Below are 26,473 nucleotides of genomic sequence, written 5' to 3' on the forward strand. Positions count from 1 at the left end.
ACATTCAAATATATTAATATTTACAGATTTATGTGAATTTTCTTTTGGGTTATTGCAGATGGTGATTGGAACTGATCTAAACGACGAAGTAGGTTGGATGTAGCTCAAAATGCGTAACTGTGTTCTGCTGTTCAACACTTTGTTACAGAGGCTGGAGAGCAAATTGTAGCAGTGTTTCTTAGAAATTCATGGGATTTCTTGCTCATAATTCACCTCATTATAGTTTTGAATGTTCTCAATATTCTGCCATTTGGTGAAATAATTTTTCTAATATACTTTCATGCCTTAGCAGATGGATGGAGAAAGATGGGGCTTTCAACAGATATCATTGGGAGGTCTCCTGATGTTTTTCTTAGTGATGCAAGGAGTGAATCAATTTTTTTATGCACACTCATTTTATTATGTTCTACATTATCCATGTATTTGTGAATGTAGGCCGGTAGTAGATAGATAGGGACCAACCTGCATATCGGATTTGTAAAGCTCAGAGGAGTTTATTCTGTTCAATAGCCTGAAGATTCTCCATATCTAATGATCATTTAAGACATTCAGAAGCCTGAAGACGCACAAACACTGAAACTTCCCCCTTCTATGTTTTTATTTATTAACTATGGTATCAACAATTCCTCCTTTTTTTTTTCTTTTTTTTTTTTCGCAGGTAAACTGTTGATACGTGCATCTAGATAAAGAAGGGTTATAAAGGAAAACTTTTAAGAGGCCATCTAGATAAATACAATTACAAAAAAATAAAAAAATAAAAAAATAAAAAATTGTAAGTCACGAGTACCTAGCGCGCTTGATGGAAAAAAGGATAATTTTGTTAGAACCCCACAATCTACTCTTTTGACCCCACACTAATTTTAAACATGTCTAACTTATTTTACCATTGTATATAATTACTGTTAAGGACAAAAAAATATTTTAAATAAAAATTAAATTTGCTCACTATACCCCCACATATATTTCTGTAACCCTAGTCAGACTTATTTATCAAACCATCATGTTCCTACAACCCTATCAAGGTTTATACGTTTATATTCATAAAACCAGGTTTGAACCCATACATCCATTTTCAACAAAATCACAACCATAAATACATCTCTATACGCTAAAATACATCCAATTTTTGAAATATCACTGAGAAACATAAAATTACAAATCAAAATTGAAGGTTAACCTTGAGTTCTTCACGACTTGGGATTGGTGGCGTCCAAAAAGTTCTACAATAGAAGCTTGGCGTTTTGGAGGTGATGTGCCACATAAGCTGCCTCCTTTCGATGTAGTGTCGTTTGTGATGGGGTTTAGGGATACTCGGGTTTGCGATGGGGTTTAGGGATACCAGGGTTTGCGATGGGGTTAATTGATGGGGTGTGAATAAAAAAGTGTGATAGATTTAGGTTAGTGAGGGTAATTTAAGAAGAAATAATGGGTGTAGAGAGTCATTTTAAATTTCACTAAAGTGTTATGGGATGTAAAAAGTATGTGGGGTCTAAAAAGCAGATTGTGGAGTTCAAGTAAAATCACCCATGTAAAAAAGATCTTCCGCAAGCGCATGTAGGGAGGCTAGTAGATAGATTATTGAAAGGATAAGTACTATGACATATTTACTAATCTGTAATTGGATTATGAGGAATTGAATTGAGAAGGAATTGGATTGAGGAGAATTGGATTCCGGATTTCTATTAAAGTTGTCTACTAAACAATATGGATTGAGGGGAGTTAGATTTCAGATTCCTATTGAAGTTGTTTACTAAATCATATGGAATTGAGGCAGGAGTGGTGCTAATTACTAAAATGTCATCGTTGTTAGGTTAAAATATATGACAAATTTCAAAATTTCAAAATTGTGTGAGGATATAATAGGTAAAAAAGATGTATTCATAATTGGTTAGTTCTTCAAGAATTAGAATACCACACCTCACCCAAGAATGGAATTCCTCCCAAATTAGGAGTTCAATTCCTAATTTTATATGGACCCCACTTACTTTCAATTTTTTGATGTGAAGTGAACGCATGAATCCTCCGTAAATGGAATTCAATTCATCATGAGAATTTCAATTCCTGATTAGTAAACACACTATAAATTGAGTCTATCCCACTTACTTTTTAATTCATTAAAGTGAAGTAAACGCAGGAATCCTTCATAAGTAGAATTCAATTTCTGATTAATAAACACACCATAAATTAAGTCTAAATAATTGCCCTTAAGGTGTTGTGACGTTGTTAATGGGCCGGAATAAAAATAATTTGTTTATCCAAAAGCCCACACTGGAATCCAATATAAAAGAAGCCCATGTCCCGAAGCGGTCTGGCCCTCGCCCCCCGACTACCGTCACTTGCCACCGCCTTTTGTCTCTTTAGCAAAAATAAATACCGCATCACAAACCCGCACTTTTTTTCAACATCTCTCACTCTCTCTGTCTCACTGAGAGAAGAGAGCCAAACCCCGCAAAACCCTAGAAAACTCGAACCGCCATTGAAGCTCGGAAGGCTTCTTCGCGCGGAAGCACAAGCAGGCAAACTCTATCTATCTCTCTCTCACAATCCTTGTGCAGAGTTTGATACTCGATTCGGTTTTGGTTCCGCAGTATGTGGAACAACGGCCAGATTGCACCGCCTGGCACCGGCGGTTCGTCGATCCCGCCACCGCCGGCGGCTCAGCCCTCTTACACGGTATTGCCTTCCCCAGCTGATGCCGAGGCCAGGCTCGAAGAGAAGGCCCGGAAATGGCAGCAGCTCAATTCCAAGCGGTACAGTGATAAGCGCAAGTTCGGCTTTGTCGAGTCGCAGAAAGAGGACATGCCTCCTGAACATGTCAGGAAGATCATTAGGTTAGTTTTCTTCTGTTTAATTTTTGATGCATATAGTTTTCCTTATCGTTTTGGATTTGAAAGATCTTTAGGTTAGTTTTTGGATAATTGGATTTACTTTGTGTTTTTGTGCTTATTGGACAAAGAAGTGACTAGAAAATCTATACGAAGGAGAATGAAGAATAGGTTTGTGGTAGTGTTTCTTAGTCGAAATTGCTCACGAAGCCTGTAAATGGGGTTATTGAAGAGGCTAGGTTGCTTTAGGTGTTTTTGATTCATTGTTATTGTCGAGGGGTTAAATATTGCAGGAGAAACTTTTTGTAGTGTCGATGGAACACTAAAACGAGCAGTAGCTAAATGGTTTTTTGGGTGGAATGTGCAAGATTTTCATCTGGACAATTCCTCAACTAGAAATTAGGGATTTCAATTCGAGTATGATTTTCTTATGCTTTATCACTTTTTATCCAGATGATATATGTTGTTTCGTGCTTTGAATCTTTAACTTATATTCCATATTTTGTTTCAAGTGTGGCCTTCGCTTGGTTTCATGTAATGAATGTGCTTGTAATCATGAAATTAGTACAGTACATAGATCTCACCTGCATGATAATTAAGTTTGTGTTTATGTTGACAGAGACCATGGGGACATGTCTTCGAAGAAATTTCGTCATGATAAACGAGTGTATCTAGGAGCACTTAAATTTGTTCCACATGCAGTCTACAAGCTCCTTGAGAATATGCCAATGCCTTGGGAGCAGGTACCTATTCTATATCTCTCGCATATGCTTGCAAACTTTTAATTTGGATGCTTAAATTTATTCATCACGTGCTTTCTACATAACAGCCATCTCATTTTATTAATTAATGCTGTAACAGGTCCGTGATGTGAAGGTCTTGTATCATATAACCGGGGCAATTACATTTGTGAATGAGATACCCTGGGTTGTTGAACCCATCTATTTGGCTCAGGTACTTATTTCTCTTTCATCTCGTTTATGTGCTGCTTAAATTAGATAATATGTCATCTGGTTCTTGAAATTGCTGGTCTGTTGTACCTCCTTTTGATGATATGCAGCGGATTTGTTTTTTATTTTTGTACAGTGGGGTACGATGTGGATTATGATGAGAAGAGAGAAGAGGGATCGTCGACATTTCAAAAGAATGCGGTTTCCGCCATTTGATGACGAAGAACCTCCATTAGACTATGCTGATAATCTGTTAGATGTTGATCCCCTAGAGCCAATTCAACTGGAGTTAGATGAAGAAGAAGATTCCGCTGTGTATACTTGGTTTTATGACCATAAACCTCTTGTTAAGACAAAGCTCATTAATGGTCCAAGTTATCGGAAGTGGCATCTTTCGCTTCCAATCATGGCAACCCTTCATCGACTTGCGGGACAGCTACTTTCTGATTTGATTGACCGCAATTATTTTTACTTGTTTGACATGGAGTCCTTTTTTACAGCCAAAGCACTGAATATGTGCATCCCTGGTATGGATATTTTCTCTCTTTTCTTGTTACTTAGTTTGGTTCTTGTCAAAAGGAAAACCTGTCATTTTCTTTTCCTTTTTTTTTATTTGTGGTATATGGTGTGTGTCGTTACGTCATTAACCTTCAATATGTCGTCAGTGGTTTTTGAATTGGTTTGTGATTCATTCTTCTGATAATTCTGGCTGTGGGATTAATAGTTGTCAGATCCAAAGGGTCTGTTGGGTTTCGTGTTAGGTATTTTAGGTTCCTGTTTGATCGTATGTCTTCACACTTTGCATGAGTCTAAGTGGTGGAATTTGCAGTTTAGGTAAATTTTTGTCAACTTGTTGCAATTAAGTATTGTACCACACATGCATTTTACTAGCCATGTTGGGTGTTGGTGGCTGGGCCAGTGTTATGTTTATGGTTTTCGGATATGCTCTGCTGGTCACTGTTTTCCTCATTTGAACCTTAATACAGCTCTGTTCTGTAATGAATGTTAATGGATTTTGGAAATTATTGCAGACTTAAGATATTTGTGTGTTGGTGGTGTATTTAGCTTTGAACTTAGATGCTCATCTTTTGTTTTGCTACACCTTTTGCAGGTGGACCTAAATTTGAACCTTTGTATCGGGATATGGAGAAAGGGGATGAGGACTGGAATGAGTTCAATGACATTAATAAACTCATTATTCGGTCACCTCTCAGAACAGAGTACAGAATTGCATTCCCTCATCTCTACAACAATAGACCCAGGAAGGTAAAGCTTTGTGTGTATCACACACCCATGGTGATGTACATAAAAACCGAGGATCCTGATCTACCTGCGTTTTATTATGATCCATTGATACACCCAATACCCAGCACCAACAAGGAGCGGCGTGAGAAGAAAACTTTTGATGAGGAGGAAGATGATGTTTTTGGTTTACCGGAGGGGGTGGGACCATTTCTGCAAGATACTCAGCTTTATACTGACACCACAGCTGCTGGAATCTCCCTCTTGTTTGCGCCACGCCCTTTTAACATGAGATCTGGTCGGACACGTCGAGCAGAAGATATACCCCTCGTGTCAGAGTGGTATAAGGAACATTGTCCTCCGTCGTATCCAGTTAAAGTTCGGGTCAGCTATCAGAAATTGCTGAAGTGTTTTGTGTTGAATGAGCTACATCATAGACCACCTAAGGCTCAAAAGAAGAAACATTTGTTTCGATCTCTTCAAGCTACTAAATTTTTCCAGACTACAGAGCTTGATTGGGCTGAAGCGGGTCTTCAAGTTTGTAAGCAGGGTTATAACATGCTAAATCTATTGATTCATAGGAAAAATTTGAACTACCTTCATCTTGATTATAATTTTAATCTGAAGCCTGTGAAAACACTGACAACAAAAGAGCGTAAGAAATCTCGGTTTGGTAATGCTTTTCATCTTTGCCGTGAAATCTTGCGGTTGACAAAGCTTGTAGTTGATGCTAATATCCAGTTCCGTTTGGGTAATGTTGATGCCTTCCAATTGGCTGATGGCTTGCAATACACATTTTCTCATGTTGGGCAGTTGACTGGAATGTACCGTTACAAGTATAGGTTGATGCGGCAAATTAGAATGTGCAAGGATTTGAAGCATTTGATTTACTATCGGTTCAATACTGGGCCAGTTGGGAAAGGACCCGGATGCGGGTTCTGGGCACCAATGTGGAGGGTGTGGTTGTTCTTCCTTCGGGGCATAGTTCCTCTTCTAGAACGGTGGTTGGGAAATTTACTTGCAAGGCAATTTGAAGGGCGGCATTCGAAAGGAGTGGCAAAGACTGTAACTAAGCAGCGTGTCGAAAGCCATTTTGACTTGGAGCTTCGAGCTGCTGTCATGCATGACGTTCTTGATGCCATGCCGGAGGGCATCAAGCAAAACAAGGCAAGAACTATTTTGCAACATCTGAGTGAGGCGTGGCGTTGCTGGAAAGCAAATATTCCTTGGAAGGTTCCTGGTTTGCCAGTTCCTATTGAGAATATGATTCTTCGTTATGTCAAATCAAAGGCAGACTGGTGGACAAATGTTGCCCACTATAATCGCGAGCGCATAAGAAGAGGTGCTACAGTAGATAAGACAGTTTGTCGGAAGAATCTTGGAAGATTAACTCGCCTTTGGCTAAAGGCAGAGCAGGAGCGACAGCACAATTATCTGAAAGATGGTCCATATGTTACACCTGAAGAGGCAGTTGCAATCTACACGACAACCGTGCACTGGTTGGAGTCGAGAAAGTTCAGCCCCATTCCGTTCCCTCCATTGTCATACAAACATGATACAAAGCTACTTATCCTTGCTTTGGAGAGGCTGAAGGAATCTTATAGCGTGGCTGTAAGATTGAACCAGCTTCAAAGAGAGGAGCTGGGTCTCATTGAACAAGCCTATGATAATCCACATGAGGCATTGTCACGAATTAAGCGTCACTTGCTCACTCAGCGTGCCTTCAAAGAAGTCGGTATTGAGTTCATGGATTTGTATAGCTATCTTATTCCAGTTTATGAGATTGAACCTCTTGAGAAGATTACGGATGCATATCTTGATCAATATTTATGGTATGAGGGTGACAAACGTCATCTCTTTCCAAACTGGATCAAGCCTGCAGATTCTGAGCCACCCCCGCTCTTGGTTTATAAATGGTGTCAGGGAATAAACAATTTACAGAGCGTATGGGACACAAGTGAGGGGCAGTGTGTGGTGATGCTTCAAACGAAGTTTGAGAAGTTCTTTGAAAAGATTGACTTGACAATGCTAAATAGGCTTCTACGTCTTGTCCTTGATCATAATATTGCTGATTATGTCACTGCAAAAAACAACGTGGTATTGTCTTACAAAGATATGAGTCATACAAATTCTTATGGTCTTATACGTGGTCTTCAGTTTGCATCGTTTGTTGTACAATATTATGGGCTTGTGTTGGATCTGTTGCTTCTTGGATTGACTCGAGCCAGTGAGATTGCTGGTCCACCCCAAATGCCAAATGAGTTCATCACTTATTGGGACACAAAGGTTGAGACTCGGCATCCTATCAGGCTGTATTCTCGATACATAGACAGGGTGCATATCTTGTTCCGCTTCACTCATGAAGAGGCTCGGGACCTTATCCAGCGATATCTGACTGAGCATCCAGATCCCAATAATGAAAATATGGTTGGATACAATAATAAGAAATGCTGGCCAAGAGATGCTCGAATGAGGCTCATGAAACATGATGTCAATCTTGGGAGGAGTGTTTTTTGGGATATGAAGAACCGTCTTCCTCGAAGTATCACCACTTTGGAGTGGGAAAACAGCTTTGTTTCTGTTTACAGCAAGGATAATCCAAATTTGCTTTTCAGCATGTGTGGGTTTGAAGTTCGAATACTTCCCAAGATAAGAATGAGTCAAGAAGCATTTAGCAACACGAGAGATGGGGTCTGGAATTTGCAGAATGAACAGACAAAGGAGAGGACTGCAGTTGCTTTCTTACGGGTTGATGATGAACACATGAAGGTGTTTGAAAATCGTGTGAGGCAGATTCTTATGTCTTCAGGGTCTACAACATTTACAAAAATTGTCAACAAATGGAATACAGCACTTATTGGTCTTATGACTTATTTCCGTGAAGCAACTGTACATACACAAGAGCTGTTGGATTTGCTGGTCAAGTGTGAAAATAAAATACAGACCCGTATTAAGATTGGGTTGAATTCAAAGATGCCTAGCAGGTTTCCGCCTGTCATTTTCTACACACCAAAAGAAATTGGAGGACTTGGTATGTTATCTATGGGTCATATATTGATTCCACAAAGTGACCTCCGATACAGTCAGCAGACGGATGTTGGTGTGACTCACTTTAGGAGTGGAATGAGTCATGAAGAGGACCAGCTGATTCCAAATCTTTACCGTTACATACAACCATGGGAGAGTGAATTTATAGATTCACAGCGTGTTTGGGCAGAATATGCACTGAAAAGGCAGGAAGCTCAGGCACAAAATAGGCGTCTAACGCTTGAAGATTTGGAAGTGAGTATTTTGTTCTTGTCCAGTTTTCCATATGCTTTTCTATCATTAAAAAAAAAAAAAATTGTTTTGTAAATTTTAATTTATTCTTTTTCATTTTTTGTGGGTTGTAGTTTTACATCCACTCTGCTGCAATTTCTTCCCCGTTGACTCTCATCTAGTGGGCATAATTGGTTTCAAATATTTGGAGAGTACTATCAGGAAATTATTTATTCTGAAGTGTCTTTTTTAATTTGATGGACAGGATTCATGGGATAGGGGAATTCCACGAATAAATACTTTGTTCCAGAAGGACAGGCACACTTTAGCATATGACAAAGGGTGGAGAGTTCGCACAGATTTTAAGCAGTACCAAGTCTTGAAACAGAATCCTTTCTGGTGGACACACCAGAGGCATGATGGAAAATTATGGAACTTAAACAACTACCGAACTGATGTTATTCAAGCCCTTGGAGGTGTTGAGGGAATCCTTGAGCATACATTATTCAAAGGAACATAGTAAGTTCATTATTCTATTTAGTTTGCATAGCTGTCAATTTCCATTGTCATCATCCTAGACCCTAAGTCTATATAACATTATGCTATTTCTTATAAATATTCATAATACATCATTACATGGGAAGATAATCAATATCGTGGCAGATATATGTGGTTGATATGCTTGTTTAAATATAATAGATGTTATTATATACAGCATGTGTTTTGTGTGCTATTATGTATATAAGAGGTGATACTTATATGTGGTTGATGTGGAAAACATACATGTGAGTTTTAACATATGTTATTACACCTTACTGAACTCCTTTTGCCTATTTCAGCTTTCCTACTTGGGAGGGGCTCTTCTGGGAGAAGGCATCTGGTTTTGAAGAGTCGATGAAGTATAAGAAGTTGACCAATGCACAAAGATCTGGGCTCAACCAAATCCCCAATCGTAGGTTTACTCTTTGGTGGTCACCTACCATAAATCGTGCCAATGTTTATGTCGGTTTCCAAGTGCAGCTAGATTTAACTGGAATCTTCATGCATGGCAAGATTCCGACCTTGAAGATTTCACTGATTCAGATATTCCGTGCTCACTTGTGGCAGAAGATTCATGAAAGTGTTGTCATGGATCTCTGTCAGGTTTTGGATCAAGAGTTGGATGCGTTGGAAATTGAAACAGTGCAGAAGGAAACAATACATCCCAGGAAGAGTTACAAAATGAACAGCTCCTGTGCTGACATTCTTCTGTTTGCTGCTCATAGATGGCCAATGTCGAAACCTAGTCTAGTAGCTGAGCCAAAGGATGTGTTTGATCAGAAAGCTAGCAACAAGTACTGGATAGATGTACAACTCCGTTGGGGTGACTATGATTCCCATGATATTGAGCGTTACACCCGAGCTAAGTTTATGGACTATACCACTGACAACATGTCTATCTATCCTTCTCCCACAGGTATGTTGTTTTTCCAGTTGCATTACTACTTCACATGTTTGTATCTGTCTTTTGTAAATGTAATCGTGATTGTGTTCCATGCAGGGGTGATGATTGGTCTCGATTTGGCTTATAATTTGCATTCTGCATTTGGTAACTGGTTTCCTGGGTCAAAACCCTTGCTCCAGCAAGCAATGAACAAGATCATGAAAGTATGTTAATCATAACAATTGAATTTTTTATGCTACCTTCTGATTACATCATAATTTGTACAGAAAGCAGCAAACTAATTGTTCGTCATGTGCTTGCAGTCAAATCCAGCCTTGTATGTGCTGAGGGAGCGAATAAGGAAAGGATTGCAGCTCTATTCTTCGGAGCCCACGGAACCATATTTGTCATCCCAAAACTATGGAGAGATCTTCAGCAACCAAATTATTTGGTTTGTTGATGACACAAATGTTTATCGTGTTACGATACATAAAACATTTGAAGGAAATCTCACGACAAAACCCATCAATGGAGCTATTTTCATATTCAATCCAAGGACTGGTCAGCTGTTCCTGAAGGTATGTTTTCTATTTTTTCTTCTTCTCTGTTATATTTTGAAATTGACTTCTCTCTCTCTCTCTCTCTCTGTGTCTGTGTGTGTGATGGTTTTGAACTTCATATTTTGCAGGTTATCCACACAAGTGTCTGGGCAGGACAGAAGCGTCTTGGTCAATTGGCCAAGTGGAAAACTGCTGAAGAAGTTGCTGCACTTGTGCGCTCTCTGCCTGTTGAAGAACAGCCGAAGCAAATTATTGTGACTCGTAAGGGAATGTTGGATCCATTGGAGGTTCATTTGCTTGATTTCCCCAACATAGTCATAAAAGGAAGTGAGCTGCAGCTTCCTTTCCAGGCTTGTCTGAAGATTGAGAAATTTGGTGATCTGATATTGAAGGCAACTGAACCGCAGATGGTTCTGTTCAACATTTATGATGATTGGTTGAAGAGTATTTCATCATACACTGCATTCTCCCGACTAATTCTGATTCTTCGTGCACTTCATGTAAACAATGAGAAGGCAAAGATGTTATTGAAGCCTGATAAAACAGTCATTACTGAGCCACACCACATCTGGCCTTCTCTTTCTGATGATCAATGGATGAAGGTAATTTCACTGTCTTCATTTTGCTTGATGATGCTTTGCTTTAGATGAATGTTTGTATGCACAGAGGTTTTTATTGTCCCATCAGAGTTGCTACGATAAACTCTAGTCAATTATCTGTTACTTATTAAGATGGGTCGAAGAAATTTTAAGATGATTTTGATTTTTGGTCTTGAAAGGTTTAAAGAAGTTTCATTGGAATTGCTTTTTAATTAGCTTGTTTGGGTTTTTGCTGTTTTGGGGGGTAGGGGTGCTATTTGACTCTTTTTGTACTTCTACATGAATCTCCAACACTATAAATCTCTAAATATGGTGCAGGTTGAGGTTGCTCTAAGGGATCTCATATTATCTGACTATGCAAAAAAGAACAATGTGAATACATCGGCCTTGACACAATCCGAGATCCGTGACATTATACTTGGAGCTGAGATCACTCCACCTTCTCAACAAAGGCAGCAGATTGCAGAGATAGAAAAACAGGTGATGTTTCTTTTGTGGTGGTTTAAATTGTGATGCACACAGATACACGCATACATGTGCAGACATGTTTTGTGTTACTCTGTTATATGTGTAGGCCATTGTTTGATGTTGTTATAGATTAACTTATATAAAATGCTGAATTTGTATTTTCAGGCTAAAGAAGCCAGTCAGCTGACAGCAGTCACAACAAGGACTACGAATGTGCATGGTGATGAACTCATTGTCACCACTACAAGTCCCTATGAGCAAAATGCTTTTGGTTCCAAAACGGATTGGCGTGTCAGGGCAATATCAGCCACAAATCTATATCTTCGTGTCAATCATATATATGTGAATTCAGAAGATATAAAGGTAGGGTTCTATCTTTAGTAATTTGATAGTTTCTATGCTTTGGTGCTATTTTCTTTGTGGTTCTTATTTGTTGACTGACGTGGAGCCCAAATGGTTTTACAGGAAACGGGTTACACCTATATTATGCCGAAGAACATTTTGAAAAAATTCATCTGCATTGCGGATCTGAGGACACAAATTGCTGGTTATTTGTATGGGATAAGCCCTCCTGACAACCCTCAGGTTAAGGAGATTCGTTGCATTGCCATGGCACCACAGTGGGGGACCCATCAGCAAGTTCATCTTCCATCAGCTCTTCCTGAGCATGATTTTCTGAACGACTTGGAACCTTTGGGATGGATGCACACGCAGCCGAATGAGCTTCCTCAGCTTTCTCCACAGGTATGTTCACGTGACTAATGTTTCAATCCTTGTTATCTGTTGTCATATTTGTCTTTCCCTGTAGAGGGACGTGATAGACAAGAAATAACCCATGTTTAATGTTGTCTTGCAGGATCTCACCACTCACGCAAAGATTTTAGAGAACACCAAGCAATGGGATGGGGAGAAATGCATCATCTTGACCTGCAGTTTCACTCCAGGTTCCTGCTCGTTAACTGCATACAAACTTACTCCATCTGGTTATGAGTGGGGACGTGTCAACAAAGACACCGGAAGCAATCCTCACGGATACCTTCCCACGCATTATGAGAAGGTCCAGATGCTTCTCAGTGACCGCTTCCTTGGTTTCTATATGGTAAGACTAGTGCATTAACCTCTGTTTGGCTATTTATGAAATTATTGGATGGTTTCCATTTTTACTGAGGGATCTAATTTGTTTAATTGCTGCTTGGTTTTCAGATTCCGGACACTGGGCCATGGAACTACAACTTCATGGGGGTGAAGCATACGCCTAGCATGAAGTATGGCATCAAGCTTGGGACCCCTAGGGAGTACTATCACGAGGACCATCGGCCGACCCATTACCTTGAGTTCAGCAACTTGGAGGAGGGTGACACAGTGGAGGGTGATCGCGATGATACCTTCACGTAAACGTTTGTTCTGGCATGTAACACAGCCTTTTTTGTTGTAGCAATCCATTTAGCAATTAATATGCTTGTGCACCTGTAAAGCTACTAGTAATGTTCATGTTTTTAGACGAGGCCTGTAAATATTTGATCTAGAGGCAAATTACAAGTTTTGTTACCGAAGATATGAATTTTATTGTCATACTCCCTTTCTCCTTGAGTTGGGAGGCAGAATCCTTGTATTACAACTTTTCACTGATTTCTAGCCAAGTTTAGAAATGTGTGCATGTGTTTTCGGGGATTTTGTCATGCTTTCTGTTTTAGAAAACAAAAACTGAATGCTTTGTTATGATTAAATTTTAAAACGGTGGTTTATTTGCTGTTTGCATTTGCCCCTTGCGTTGTTTTGGAGCTTCAGTTATGCAAGTTCCTTACAATGTGGGGGTTTTTTAAGTACTGATAATTTCCTGTATGGGCTTAGGTAAGTTGGTTAGAATATATGTGCTCTCTATTGCACCAAGGTCGAATTCCCTTTCCTGTAATTTAGATTAGTTTGAAGTAGATTATCTGTTGTATATAAATAAAAAATAAATAAAAAAACTGATAATTTTCCTGTCTTCCTAAAAAGCCAATTAAAGCCATTTGGCAAAAGTTTATAACTTCCTGTGGAGTTTATAGAAGTCAGTTTTACGATCTGAGGATACAAAAAATCTAGGGAGATTCACTATTATACCCAATATGGGGGCCAAAATTATAAAAATACCTTATATAAAATGGACTTTAGAAACACACCCAAAGCCCATTTACAACATAACAAAAAAGCTTTTAACTTCTTATAAATTACAAAACTGCCATCAATTTCTTAAAACAAGCCCAACCCCAAAATCTCATAAAAATACCCAAAGCACTCAATAGGGCATCAAAGTAATTTAATAATCAATATTAAATTCAATAAGGCTAGCTATCATTTTTTGGGTTTTTTTTGGGTTTGTTTATAGGAATTCAATTGTGTAGGGTTTATTTATAATATTAGTGCTAGAAATGAGTATATCACTAAATATCTCAAAAATCTATGGCTTGAGAAAACTTTATAAAAATGCACTTTTCTCAATCTTTACATGTTCTATCTACTGAAATTGTCTGCTTCTAGCTAGCGGTATAATCTCCCTGCATAAGATGATGTGCTTGAAGGGCTCCTTGGGCTATCATATCCATATTCCGAAAGATGGCGATCAAACATCACATCCTAAATTGAGAAAGAACAAACAAACAAACAAAATGAAAAAAAAACTTCAAGAAAATATGCAAACAAGAAAAAAAGAAAAAGAGAATGTTGTGCTGTTATTTGAAGTTAAGTGTTAGGTTTATGTTATGCAACTTACATGTATTGGTGAGAGTGCTCCATTACCCCCCAGCATGAAAGGATTCATGCAATCTTCAGCGATTTCTCTTAATCTGTTAAGCTCAGGGAGCACAACCTTGGCAAGATCCGGCCTGTCTTTTCTCCGCATTTCAGTGCACTGTAAAGCTAGCTTGGCAAATTTGAAGGCTTCCTCAACAGGCCAGTCAGAAACTGCAGGGTCAAGCATCTCAGTGAAGGTCCCATTCTCAATGGCCTTCTCAACAAGGTGAGCCAAACCCATTGGTGGCCTGGCTGTTATTAGTTGCAGGAGCAGCACCCCAAGTGAAAATATATCAGATTTTGTTCCAAGCATGCCGGTTGTTTGATACTCCGGGTCGATGTAACAGAACGTTCCAGCCATTGATGTTATGCGATATTGAGAGACACAGTTGGCTACTGATGCAGGGACAAGCCTGGCCAAACCTACATCACTGATCTTGCTCACATAGTTGTGGTCTAGCAAAATGTTGCCAGGTTTTAGGTCCCGGTGCACAACTGGTTCGGGCTTGGTTTGATGAAGAAACAGAAGTCCAGTCCCAATTTCTGCAGCAATTCTGAACCTTAGCTGCCAAGGAATCACTGGGGTGTTGCCTTGCTGGAAGAGACGGTCTTCTAAGCTCCCTTTAGCCATGTACTCATAGACCAGACAACCATACTCTGGGCAGGCTCCAACAAGGAGAACCATGTTTGGATGCCGAATGCAGCTCAATACTTCAACCTGCATAATTAGGACCTGTTAGATATGTCTATAATGATATAAACATGATCACCACAAATAGCATTTCTATTTGCATAGTCACAACTCAGATACCTCTTTCTGGAACTGTGACCGTCCTTGGGCTGCATCTGGACGCAGAACTTTTATTGCCACCGGCGTATGGTCCAGTTCACCTCTGAATACTGGACCATAGCCTCCTTCCCCAATCTTGCGAGCTGGGGAAAATTCATTTGTTGCCGCTTCAATATCTTCAATTGTGTATTTCCTGTACCTGAGACCGTCTAGTGATTTCTTCCTCCCTTCATCTTTTCTAAGAGCTTTCATTTCTGCTTTCCTCCTTTTTTCTGTTTCCAGTTGTGCAATCCTTTCAGCTGCTTTTGCTGCCTCTATGGCTGCCCTACTTTTTAGTTTCTCCTTCTGTGCAAGTGCAAATGCAGATTCCTCAGCTTGTCGCGCCTCTTCTATTCTACACTCTCCTTTCAATTTCCATTGGTGAAGTTCCTTTTCCTGTGAAGATATGTCATTATAATTCATGCTTGAATTGTTGTTCAAAACCAATATCTTTTTTTCATTGACACCAAATCTTAAACAAAGTCCATACTCTTATAAGAAGTAGCATCAATACCTTATGTTTTGCTGTAACTGCCTCCTTGCAGGCCATACTGTACATCTCCATTGTTTGCTTGAGCTCTAGCCTGAGCCTCCGCATCTCATTCTCCATTTCATCCTATTATTTTCAAGGCAAACTAAGTATTAATATTCTGAACTTTTTCTGCATATATGCACGACGTATGCTATGGTAGTAAAATAGGTATCTTAATGCAGTCATGGCATAAAACTCATTCAAAACTATGGCACTTATTGGTCATTTTAGATGTATCAGTTATAGAAGCAACAATATGGGAAAATCTAACCCTAACTTGCTCCTAACTCTAGGAATTTCTGGTACACATTATTTGACCACGAGCTTATAGTTGGAGGCATGCTCGAAAGCTTTGTAGGTTGGTGGTGTTTCCATGTTTTCTATGCTGGGAAATTGTCTTACCCTGCTCGTTGATGACCATGATCTTCCACTTTCAATTGAGGACGATGAGAATTCATTCCGTCCAGAGCTCATGTCAATAAAGTTGATTCCGGAGTGAGATGACGTAGAGCTTCTGTTGTCTAACTCTGAGCTGATTGAACTTTGATAGGTCATTCTTGATGCCATACTAGGAAAATTTGACATGAGATCCGTGCTTGGCCTTTCACTGCTCACCGACAACCCATCACTCTCTGGCAAGGCCTCATATGATTTGTCTCTTATAGGTATTGCTCTTGTTAATGGTGGCCTGCATTATTTATATTTGGTTAGTACTCTTATTAACTGTATATATTCAGAATCAGTTTAATTGAATCAGAATCAGCGCATACTTGAGTTTAATGTTGTTTAGCTGGCTACGGGTTGAAGATTGTGTTATCTCTGATTCTGCATCAATCAAAGAAACTTGAGTCAGGTAATGGCAAAAATTAACCACATACTTGTGTGGTGGGAAATAAAATGCAGCATCATGCTAGAACTAGAGGAAGCAAACCTCTGGACTGCAGGTTGTGCAGCATGTGTTGTGTATCATTTGAACCATAAACTTGGCTTGGTTGCTGCTGTATTTGATTATGCAGGGGAGGCTTTGGGGTTAGACGGCCTGTAGCCGGTCGCGAATGTGTTATCTTTCCTCTGCAAATGACATACACAGTGCAAAAGTCTGGTGCCCCTTTTGACACAGCGCTTGGAATGTCTCTAGTTTTGAATCTTTTTTTTTTTTTTTGGGTGAAAACAAGAAGAAGATTGATATAATTAGGACATGTGGAAGAAGAACTAACTAGGGTATACTAAAAAGAAGATTTGCTATAAGTAATTATTAATAAATAATCACCTGAGAAATCCAAAGGCGTTTCTTGATGGTGCACCAAGTACCAAAATCTCAATTGAATTAGCCGTGACGTAGTTGATTAGTGCTTTTGATATATCAGCATTCTCCAGTATGACTTCATTCCAGTGAATCTGCAGCAACAATGGATGGGATAAAAAAATATCAGATCACATGGAGATTTTTATTTATTTATTTTAAAATCATGTTTGAATAAATTTAAGATGCATGCATGCATGCATTTACTCACAGCCTTTTTGGTGCAAAAGCAACGGAATGGGAGGAACAAGTCTTTGGCTTCAGCATCGACTTGGTATTTGTTCATCTTTGCAACCTCCCTCGGCAGTTCTCCACCTGCAACATAAGATGAAAGAAACCAGAGTGAAAATGGGGTTATTAAGAGAACCCAATGAGAGAGAGAGAGAGAGAGAGAGAGAGAGAGAGAGAGAGAGAGAGAGATATATATATATATATATATATATACTTTTAGATTTGTTGGGAAGGGCAGGAGCAGCAGTTGGTTGCTTAACATGGACCAAAGTGAGGGATTGGCCAGGCCTGGTGAGAAGATGTTCAGCAATCCATTTGATAGCATATTCACTTCCTCTATCCTTGTCTATTGCCAATGCCACAGCCTCTTCTCTCTTTTCTGCTTGCCTTCTTATTCCCATTTTCTCTTGATCATAAAATTACTTCAAATTAATATAAAAATTTCAACAACAAAAATAGAAGAAGTTTGTATCCAGTTGAGATTACCAAATTCCATATTAAAAATAAATTCTGTTGAGCAGAAAGTGTTTGAGAAATCTCAAATAGGCATCACAAAAGTCTGAGAGAATTCTCAAAGTTGCTTAATTTAGAAGCTATAAGCTATTTTGGCATTGTTGAGGAGCTGTTAAATGACTGTAATGAAGAGAAGTTGAAGTGTAAAACCGAAGTTGACTTATCAGGGGTGGTGGTGCCAGAAAATCTCAGTTGGGAGCTGTAGGGAAGTCCAAATTTGAAAACTTAAATTGATTTTTTCAACTGTAAAATGATTTTGTTTTGCAGTAGAATCAATGGCAGGGGAGAATTATTTTTACTTTCTACTTTTAGTTTTAGTTTTTGAAAACAAAATGGTATCCTAACTTTAGACAATGCAAAACGACAATGGCATCCTAGTTTTTTGACGCAACTAAACAGTAAGGATGTGGGTGGAATAAAGGAAATTCGTCGTTTTAAGTTTGATATGGGTGGAATAAAGGAAAGTCTAAACTTGAAAGTGCTTTCTAAAAAAGCACCTAACAAGAATAATTTTTTTTTACAAGAAATCTTGTAGATTGCATTGTGGAAAGGAGCTAGAATGAAAAGTATTCATGACAGTCCATCTAAATTCAAAACCATTCTGATAAACTATATAAGCCCCGAACCCTACTTAGTCAATTCGCGTATAAACACATGTATGTACGTATTTTTTAAAAATATTTTCATTTTTGTGAAGTTTTCAAGATATGGTGAATACACACATTTAAAAAATAAATAAATAAAATACCATACATGTACTGCATATTAAAAAGTGTAAATAATTGACAATAAAATACTCTATTAGGGTTGAAATTTTCACCATATTTTTTTATGGGTGGTGATTTTCCCACTTCCCTTTTATCCACCTACATTTCCTTTTGTTTTTAAATATTTTTTACTATAAGATAAAAGGGAGTGTAAGTGAACAAAGAGAAGTGAGAACATAAAATTTTAAAAAAAATGGAGTATAAGTGGATAAAAGTGGAGTGGGAAAATCAGTACCCTTTTTTATTTATATAAATCTATTAAATAATATATATAAGCAATATGCAGAGAATAATAAAACATTCAAAATACCAAAAATTACTCTTGATTTAGTGAATTTATTAAGAAGTGAAACTTTTCATTAAAGAAGGATAATATATTAAATTAACAATTTTTCATATTAATTTTTTTAAATCAAAATAATAACCGAACTCATTTTCTCTTTCTTAGTTCTAAAATGAGAAAAACAAAAATAAAAATCCAATTGACCCATGTGTGTCAAGAGTCTAGTATATATGTGCATTTGATTTGTATTTTTTCAGTCCCGTATTTTAGTATACCTCCCCAAAACTATTTTACAAATTTCATACACAATCTAAGCCCAGCCCATAAAGAAGCAAAAATATACCCGTTGGCCACTTTTGAGTCCCATCCCCCAACTCTCTTAAATAAGCACGCGCTCATCTTTAACCCCGCCACACCCTCCTCCTCACTCCTCTCTCACGCAATAAGAAAGAAGCCAATACGTCACAGGCATAACGGTCTCTCCGCCTTCAAAGCCAACCCCAAACCAAACAAAAACAAAAAAACAAAAAACAAAAAACCCTTCATTTCTTCACTCTCTCTTCTCTGCAACTCCCAAGCTAAAACCCTAACCAGTCACCACTGTGCATTGCATTGCTGCAGACATTCCTCACAGCTAACTCTGCAAAACGACACCGTCATCACAATTTTGGGAAATTTTTTGTTCTTCTTTTTCTATTATATTCCGGTGAATCCCAACACTTTCTATTTTGGTCAACTCCAAATCCTCCATGAGCTTTTTTTTTTTTTTTTTTTTTTTTTTTGTCTTTTCAATTTTTGTTTTGATCGGATTTCTAAACTCTATAAGCAAAGTGTGCTTAAGCTTGAATAATTGCAGTGGTAGCAGTAGAGAATGAAGATTTTGAATCTGATAGAGAGGCGGTGTTTGGCTCCGCTCAAGCGAGACGACGTCGTTCGTGTGAGTGATGCGCGGTCCTTCACCAACCACCAGTCGTACAAGAAACTCCCTCAGCTTCCGCTCCTCAAGCTCTCCGTTCTCAAGCTCGATGGCTCTGTTTTCGGTAACTTTTTTAAAAACTTCGTTTCTCGTTTTGACTTTGATCTGGGAAGCTGCTTTTTGAAATGGAGAAAATATGCTTTTGGAAAAAGCTCTTTTGGTTAGAATGAGTATCTAGGAAACAACATCTACATAAAGTTAAACCTTTCTTGCATCTCGTCTTATGCTAAAATTATTACCCAAAATGTCTTTTTCCTTCTTCTTTTTTTTTGTTATCTTCTTTTTTTTTTTGTCAAAATCATGGGGTCCGTTATCACTCACCCAAGTTTCTATTTACCTTTTATGGATTTTAGGAATTTTATTATTTGGGTTGTTTGTAGAGTTAATGGGATTTCAATTCTACAGAAATTCATGTTGGGAGGACTGCTACAATAGCAGAGCTCAAACAAGCAGTAGAAGAGTTTTTTGGTTTGTTGGAAGGCAAGATTCCATGGTAAACTGTCTTATAAAATTATTTATAATATGCTTTCTTTGGTGCTTAAAATTGTTTCTCACATGTAAGCCTATTTGATTGGCTCTCAGGTCACTAGTTTGGGGGCATTTCTGCTTGTGCTATGTAGGTCAGAAGCTAACCAATGAGAAGGCGTACATTCGGAACTTTGGAATCAAGGATGGAGATCAAGTATGTGCCACATTTTCCTTTTGAAATATCAAATTTGTTAATGAACTTATCTAGTATATAATATACTTTTTTGGATTGCTGCAATTTTACAAGAGTTTATGGATGACTTCTATACCATTTTAAACCAAATTTATGGTATTGATAACTCCATTTGTTGAAATGTTACAAGAATCGTACGTGTTTCTGATTGCTTTCTCTTTGGGGCATATGTGTATAACATATGTACCTGATTGAATGAAGGCTAGATGGAAACACTGATATTCAGACAAATATGATATAACTAATTAAGAACACAAACATGATGACCAACTTGTATACCATTCCATTTTTAGCCTTGTTTTTTTGAGAACTTTGATGAAGATTTGAAATAAAATAACCTTAAAGGGGATTGAGATACACATAGAGATGCTACACGGTATAATTAATTAGAACTCATGCTTCTATTTGAATGATGGTGAATTAAGCATACCCTAGCATACATGTTGCATTTATGTTTGATCCACAGTTCAGCCCTTTTATATTCCATGTGTTTACGCTCTCTCTGGATGAAGCAAGCAATAGCAATGTGTAATGTCGTTATTTTTGTGTATGCTGTCCACATTAATTAACTTGTTATTATGCTATTTAGCCAAGTGATGTTATTTCGTGCTTCAATTTGCAATAGCAGTGTTCTTCTTATTATGCTAATGTTAGCTGGTACATGCAGCTTCAGTTCATTAGGCATATGTCCATCAGCAACTCACCATTAAAAAGACAGTCCAAGAGTGAGAGTGTTCCTGATAAACAGCAGTCAACGTAAGAATCATTCCCAGGTTTTTCCTTATGATTTATTTAGGGGGAAATGGTAATCAAGTTTAAAGATGCATTAAAGCTATTTAATATTTACCTGAGGCTGGAAAATTCTGAGGGAAATAACGAGAGTAAAACAGGAATGGCCTTCAGCATATTGCTCTCATGATCAGTTTTCATTTCTTCGTTGTGAATCTTAAACCAAAGTTATTATTCTGGACGCTCCAAATTTTTGTGTACAAGAAATAAAACGTCAGAAACAGGCCTACTAGAGGCGATAGGCAGGCTTTATAGAGTTGGTTAATTGAGGTGGGATCCTGCAAAATTTCCACATTTTGATTTGTTTTTTCTCTGTGCACTATTATTCTTCTTTTGTTTTCTTTGTTCTTTATTGTTCATAGATGCATAACTGAGAAAGGGACTACTGGCTTTTGACTTAAGGTTGACATATGGATCAAATGGACACAAGGATGAAGAAGAGAGTGGTTTGGAGGGTTCTGAAAACAATGCAGTTCATGAGGACAACTCCAATGAAGATCTGGAGGAAGGCCCTGTGCCTCAATTCAAGGTGGTTAACTACTTGAGTGGGTGGCTCTCATGCTCCAAGGTCATGGGGGGTCTCAAAAAAGGGATCCGAAGGCAGGGTCCATCCATCGAAATCCAGGCTATTAGGAAGCTGATCTAGAAGGGTGCAACTGTAGGGTAATTCGCACAGAATCCACTTGGAAAGTTTGACTTGCTATGGCCTGTCCGAGCTAGGATGTTTAATTTGGCTTACATTTTGTGTTTGTGAAGCTATTCCATGCCAGATTAAGGTTTAAGATGCTCCACAAGTTCAAAATCCAGCTTCTATGTCTAGGTAGGATTAAAAGAAGAAACATTGACGTTGGACTTGTTTATTGTAAATGTTAGTACGGTAAGATCCATGTCGATAATTTTAACTCCTACCCTTAACCGATCTTGAATGGAGGAAATATTAATGGTAGAAACAATGACTCTGTTTTTCAGGGTAAAATGCTCATGTTGATGTGGTTTAAATCAAAATGTTTTTCTCCTTGGTTGACTTGTGAGACAAGTCACTAGAAACTTTTACTGTTAGAAAAAATAAATATTAGGTTAAACCAAATACATCACACCTAATTTCAAGTTTCAACTAAGAACACTGTGGGTTGGACTCACCTTCTTGTATATGAGTTCGAAGCATCTTCCGCTGTGTTTGAATATTTTTTAAACTAACGTCTTTTGTCATTACATTAACAATAAAACTATTAGAATTTTGGGTTGTGTTTTTGCACAACATGGAATTAAGTTGTAGATATCAATAAAATTATTCTATATTTTTTATTTTAATAATATCGATATTCTAAACTATTCTAATCTTCAAGCAAACTACCTTAACCAAGATGTTGACAAACATAGTAGAGTGTTTTTTTTTTTTTTTTCTTTTTCTCTTTGCATGATTACGAATTATGAGAAAAGGCCAAAAAAGAGAGAAGAATTATGAAAAATCCCAACAAGTAACCAAAAAATGTGTGCCCCACAATTAAGTATCTTCAATATTTTAAGTGGTCCAAGATTTTGGATAATTGATTCAGAATCCTAACACGAGTCATACTACTCTTTACATAAATTCTAGTGACGTGTCTGGACAAGCAGCTTCCACGTGGGGCTTTCGATGACTTGGCGATCAGATAGATAGGCCGCACAGAAGATACCATATCCCCTATGGTAATTCCAGTTCTGTTCTCTTCTGCTGCTTCTTCTTCTTCTTCTTCTTCAACTCTACTCGCATTCGCATATATCAGAAAAAACCAAATTATTATTTATTAAAAATAAAAAAGAAGAAGAAATTTGTTGGGTCCGTTCGAGTTTCATTCCTGGACGTCACAGAGTCTCCCTTTCTCTCTAGTCTCTTCTACTGGTATGTTTGTGTATGTTTGGTTGCTGAGAAACTATTGGAAAATAAAAAGAAAATAATTGTGTGTTTGGATTAAACAACAGAAGAAAGATAAAAGGAGTGATTCTACTTTTCAATTTTAATTTTGTTCTCATTTCCTTCCTTTTCGCATCAGGCAAATGGGTTTGGCTGGTTTTGTACAATTATCGTTGTTAATTCCATGTGTTTTTGTTTCCATTTGGGCTGTGTGGATGGATGCATAGATATAAACATACAAGTCATCGGAAGAGAAATTTTTGCCGCTAAATGTATCAGAATGATTAATATGGAATTTGATGGAGTTTTAAATCTAATCTATTAAAACGCACTTTGATTTATGAACTGAATTAGAAAATTTTCTACGTTTTTGTGATAATTGTGAACTTTTATTTAGAAAATTTGGTGGTTCAAGCTTTATCTGAAGGATTCTATACCTGATGACCTTGTGAAATCACCTGTTAATGTTATTTTCTCTTTCTATAGTGAGGACCTTGATGATTTACTGTGAGATAGACATATTAAGGATGCACAAATTGTTGACTTGTAGCTTTATTTTTCATCCAGATACTTAGCTGATTAAATGGATGAGCAAGTGGGAAAAGCAAAGCCAGCAGTTTCTTTTGAGTATGAGCTTTTTGAGGGGGACCCTGATCACCTAAGAACTGTTGTAGCTACACTCACGCCTACACTCACTCCAACTAGTCCGTGGATCGATCCTGCCTCACTCAACTTTAAGTACCGAATTGGGCGAGGTCCCTTTGGTGACGTTTGGTTAGCAACTCGTCATCAGTCTGCCGATGATTATGAAGAATATCATGAGGTAGCTGTTAAGATGCTTCATCCTTTGAAGGAAGACGACAGACAGGAGTTTGTCCGCAAGTTTGAAAGGTTATTTTTCAAGTTCCGCAGAGTCTATGGGGTTGGTTGGCTTCATGGTATCTCCATTGTTGATGGGAAGGTGACTGCCTGGATTCTTTTTTTTTTTTTTTTTTTTTTTGGAGTTGTATCTTTTTGTTTTGCTTTTGTACTCTGATATGGGTATAACTTGATTAGTACTCATTTTAATTCCTGGCAGATCTGCATTGCTATGAAATTTTATGAGGGATCAATTGGCGATCGAGTTGCTCAGATGAAGGGTGGCAAGCTTCAACTTTCTGATGTCTTAAGGTTATGTTATTGGGAGTGTATATCTTCTTTCTGAAGCATACAATTGATACAACTGGTGTTATTGACCCAATAATGCTAATGTTTCCAGGTACGGAATTGAGTTGGCGAAAGGAATTCTAGACTTGCACTCACTAGGGCTTCTGGTGCTAAATCTGAAACCTTCCAATTTCCTTTTAGATGAACATGACCAGGTGGTCCTAGGAGATTTTGGGATTCCATATCTACTTCTTGGGATTTCATTGTCTAATTCAGATATGGTTCTTAGACTTGGCACCCCAAACTACATGGCTCCAGAACAGTGGGAACCAGAAGTGAGAGGCCCTGTATCCTTCGAAACGGATGCATGGGGCTTTGGTTGTTGCTTTGTTGAGATGTTGACTGGTGTTCAACCCTGGTTTGGGAGGTCAATCGAAGAAATTTATCATTCAGTTGTGATCAAGCAAGAAAAGCCACCTGTTCCAAATGGTTTGCCTCCTGCACTTGAGAGTGTCATACATGGTTGCTTTGAGTATGATTTCCGCAATCGGCCTTCAATGGAAGATATCATACATGCTTTTGAAAGGTATTCTCTCCTACTTATGTAATAATCTCACTTACAGTAACCCAAACCTTTTCTCATCAAAACTTAACAACCTGAAGGCAACAAAGTACTTGTCCCTGTCCAGTTGACTCTGTGTAGCCTCAAATTTTGATCCTTTTTATCCTCTTAGCCACACCAAGCCCTATCATCTTTTTACACCTCTTATATCCCTGGCTCGATATTTTCCTTAACCCTTAGCTATCAATTAACCCATTGATACCAATTACATTCTTTTGTTTCTGTCGAGAAATTCCTGCTGTTTCACGATTCTGCAGGGCCCAATATTCTATTTCCAAATTACAAATCTTGAATCCCTTTTTAAGCATCCAAAACCTTGAGGACTTATTGAAACTTACATTGCTTTTCCATACACTATTAATTAAGATTGCAGCTTCAAAGTGGTGCTGCTGTCATAGAATTTGTGACTTTAATTTTCTGTTGGCCTTTTTTGTACCAATGAAATAGAAATGAAAAATTCAGTATTTTGATTATCCTGCCTTTTATTTTTTTTATTTTTATCTTTGTATGCTGATTATCTGCAACTGAACATGCAGCTCACAAAATGATGCTCAAAATGATGGAGAATGGCTTGGTTTAGGAAGCAGTACACCTGCTGGAAGATTTAGTAGCAATGGTTATACTACATGGTATCTCTTGAAAGATCGTCTCAAGGTTGGAGACATAGTTCGCTCAAGGAAGCCCCTGAATGCACGCAAGCCTCAAGCTATGGATGTCCCTGAAGGAAGTGTTACTGGTCTGGAGACTGATTCCGATAGAGATGGTTTTGCCCTGGTGAAGATCCCTGGAGAACGCAACCCTGTAAGAGTACTGGTGTCAACAGTTGAGAGAGTCACATCTGGCTTCGCAGTGGGTGATTGGGTGAGCTTGAAGGGTGAATGCAGGAAGCACTCTCCTGTTGGAATTCTTCATTCCATACAGCGCGATGGAAGTGTTGCAGTTGGATTTATTGGGTTAGAGACTCTATGGAGAGGAAAGTCATCCGACCTTCAAATGGGTGATGCATATTATGTGGGAGAGTTTGTGAGGCTCAAGGCAAACGTGCTCTCTCCCAGATTTGAGTGGCCTCGCAAGAATGGAGGAGCATGGACAACGGGACGGATCTCACAAGTCCTTCCAAATGGTTGTCTGGTTGTGAGGTTCCCTGGAAGGCTGGTATTGGGAGACGAATCTAATAGCTTCTTGGCAGATCCAGCTGAAGTAGAACTAGTGTCCTTTGATACCTGTCCTGGGGTGGTCCAAAAGTATCAACATATTGAGGATTTTCACTGGGCAGTAAGGCCTCTCACAATTGCATTTGGTCTATTTACAGCCATGAAGATCAGCTTATTTGTTGGACGAAACGTAAGTGCAAAGCTGAAGGGTCGAAGAAACTCAATGCGGAGGGATGGGAATAGTCAGGATGGTCAGAGTGGTGGCAATACAGCTTGGCTTCCTCCACCGGTTGCGAATCTTTTCAAAGAAGGTGTTTCTACTGCTAGTGCTAGGTAGTTTACTGTTGTCATCTGGGCATGGGTAAGTTTGCTGAAACCTATCCATAGCAAAGATGAACTCAGGCCAAAATGTACTCATAATCCGAGCGCATATGGGGTGAGACTAAAAAGTGCACTTTGATGGTCGAAAAGATCCGAAAGCTGTTTCGGAACAAAAGAAAAAAATCTGTATGTAATTAGAAGGATGATGCAATATGTATATATAAAGAATCTGCCATTGCTACTTGCTTTCAGTGTAAATAAATATATATCTAATGTTCTGTGGAAATTCTCCCTC

The 26,473-nt window shown here is 38.3% G+C and overlaps 4 protein-coding genes across 7 annotated transcripts; 3 read left to right on the forward strand and 1 right to left on the reverse strand.

The window, feature by feature from the left end:
- The first annotated feature begins 2,381 nt into the window (after positions 1–2,381).
- On the forward strand, positions 2,382–13,068 carry LOC117620781 (pre-mRNA-processing-splicing factor 8A). Its single transcript, XM_034351003.1, has 15 exons — positions 2,382–2,831; positions 3,445–3,568; positions 3,687–3,779; positions 3,912–4,302; positions 4,887–8,299; positions 8,541–8,794; positions 9,115–9,731; positions 9,816–9,922; positions 10,022–10,276; positions 10,387–10,860; positions 11,176–11,337; positions 11,491–11,688; positions 11,791–12,069; positions 12,182–12,424; positions 12,529–13,068. Exons 1-15 carry the CDS (start codon positions 2,590–2,592, stop codon positions 12,718–12,720), a joined length of 7,044 nt encoding a protein of 2,347 aa, XP_034206894.1. The 5' UTR covers positions 2,382–2,589; the 3' UTR covers positions 12,721–13,068.
- A 777-nt stretch (positions 13,069–13,845) lies between these two features.
- Positions 13,846–17,393, reverse strand: LOC117621631 (U-box domain-containing protein 35-like). Its single transcript, XM_034352194.1, has 10 exons — positions 17,215–17,393; positions 16,973–17,114; positions 16,741–16,856; positions 16,390–16,613; positions 16,229–16,283; positions 15,861–16,146; positions 15,441–15,542; positions 14,909–15,322; positions 14,078–14,815; positions 13,846–13,941 (listed from the first exon to the last, which is right to left on the reverse strand). Exons 1-10 carry the CDS (start codon positions 17,391–17,393, stop codon positions 13,846–13,848), a joined length of 2,352 nt encoding a protein of 783 aa, XP_034208085.1.
- A 1,590-nt stretch (positions 17,394–18,983) lies between these two features.
- Positions 18,984–22,017, forward strand: LOC117620782 (U11/U12 small nuclear ribonucleoprotein 25 kDa protein). 4 transcript variants are annotated; one of them, XM_034351005.1, is made up of 6 exons: positions 18,984–19,261; positions 19,387–19,595; positions 19,937–20,024; positions 20,114–20,213; positions 20,920–21,008; positions 21,444–22,017. In XM_034351005.1, exons 2-6 carry the CDS (start codon positions 19,427–19,429, stop codon positions 21,685–21,687), a joined length of 690 nt encoding a protein of 229 aa, XP_034206896.1. In that variant the 5' UTR covers positions 18,984–19,261; positions 19,387–19,426; the 3' UTR covers positions 21,688–22,017. The 4 variants fall into 4 exon arrangements, with proteins under 4 accessions (XP_034206896.1, XP_034206897.1, XP_034206895.1 ...); XM_034351006.1 differs by having other exon boundaries at positions 19,397–19,595; XM_034351004.1 differs by having other exon boundaries at positions 19,412–19,595.
- A 703-nt stretch (positions 22,018–22,720) lies between these two features.
- On the forward strand, positions 22,721–26,473 carry LOC117620783 (E3 ubiquitin-protein ligase KEG-like). The gene is made up of 5 exons (XM_034351008.1): positions 22,721–22,923; positions 23,503–23,896; positions 24,014–24,105; positions 24,194–24,667; positions 25,240–26,473. Exons 2-5 carry the CDS (start codon positions 23,519–23,521, stop codon positions 26,192–26,194), a joined length of 1,899 nt encoding a protein of 632 aa, XP_034206899.1. The 5' UTR covers positions 22,721–22,923; positions 23,503–23,518; the 3' UTR covers positions 26,195–26,473.

The sequence above is a fragment of the Prunus dulcis genome, chromosome 3, assembly GCF_902201215.1.
Source record: "Prunus dulcis chromosome 3, ALMONDv2, whole genome shotgun sequence".
Taxonomy (NCBI): Eukaryota; Viridiplantae; Streptophyta; class Magnoliopsida; order Rosales; family Rosaceae; genus Prunus; species Prunus dulcis.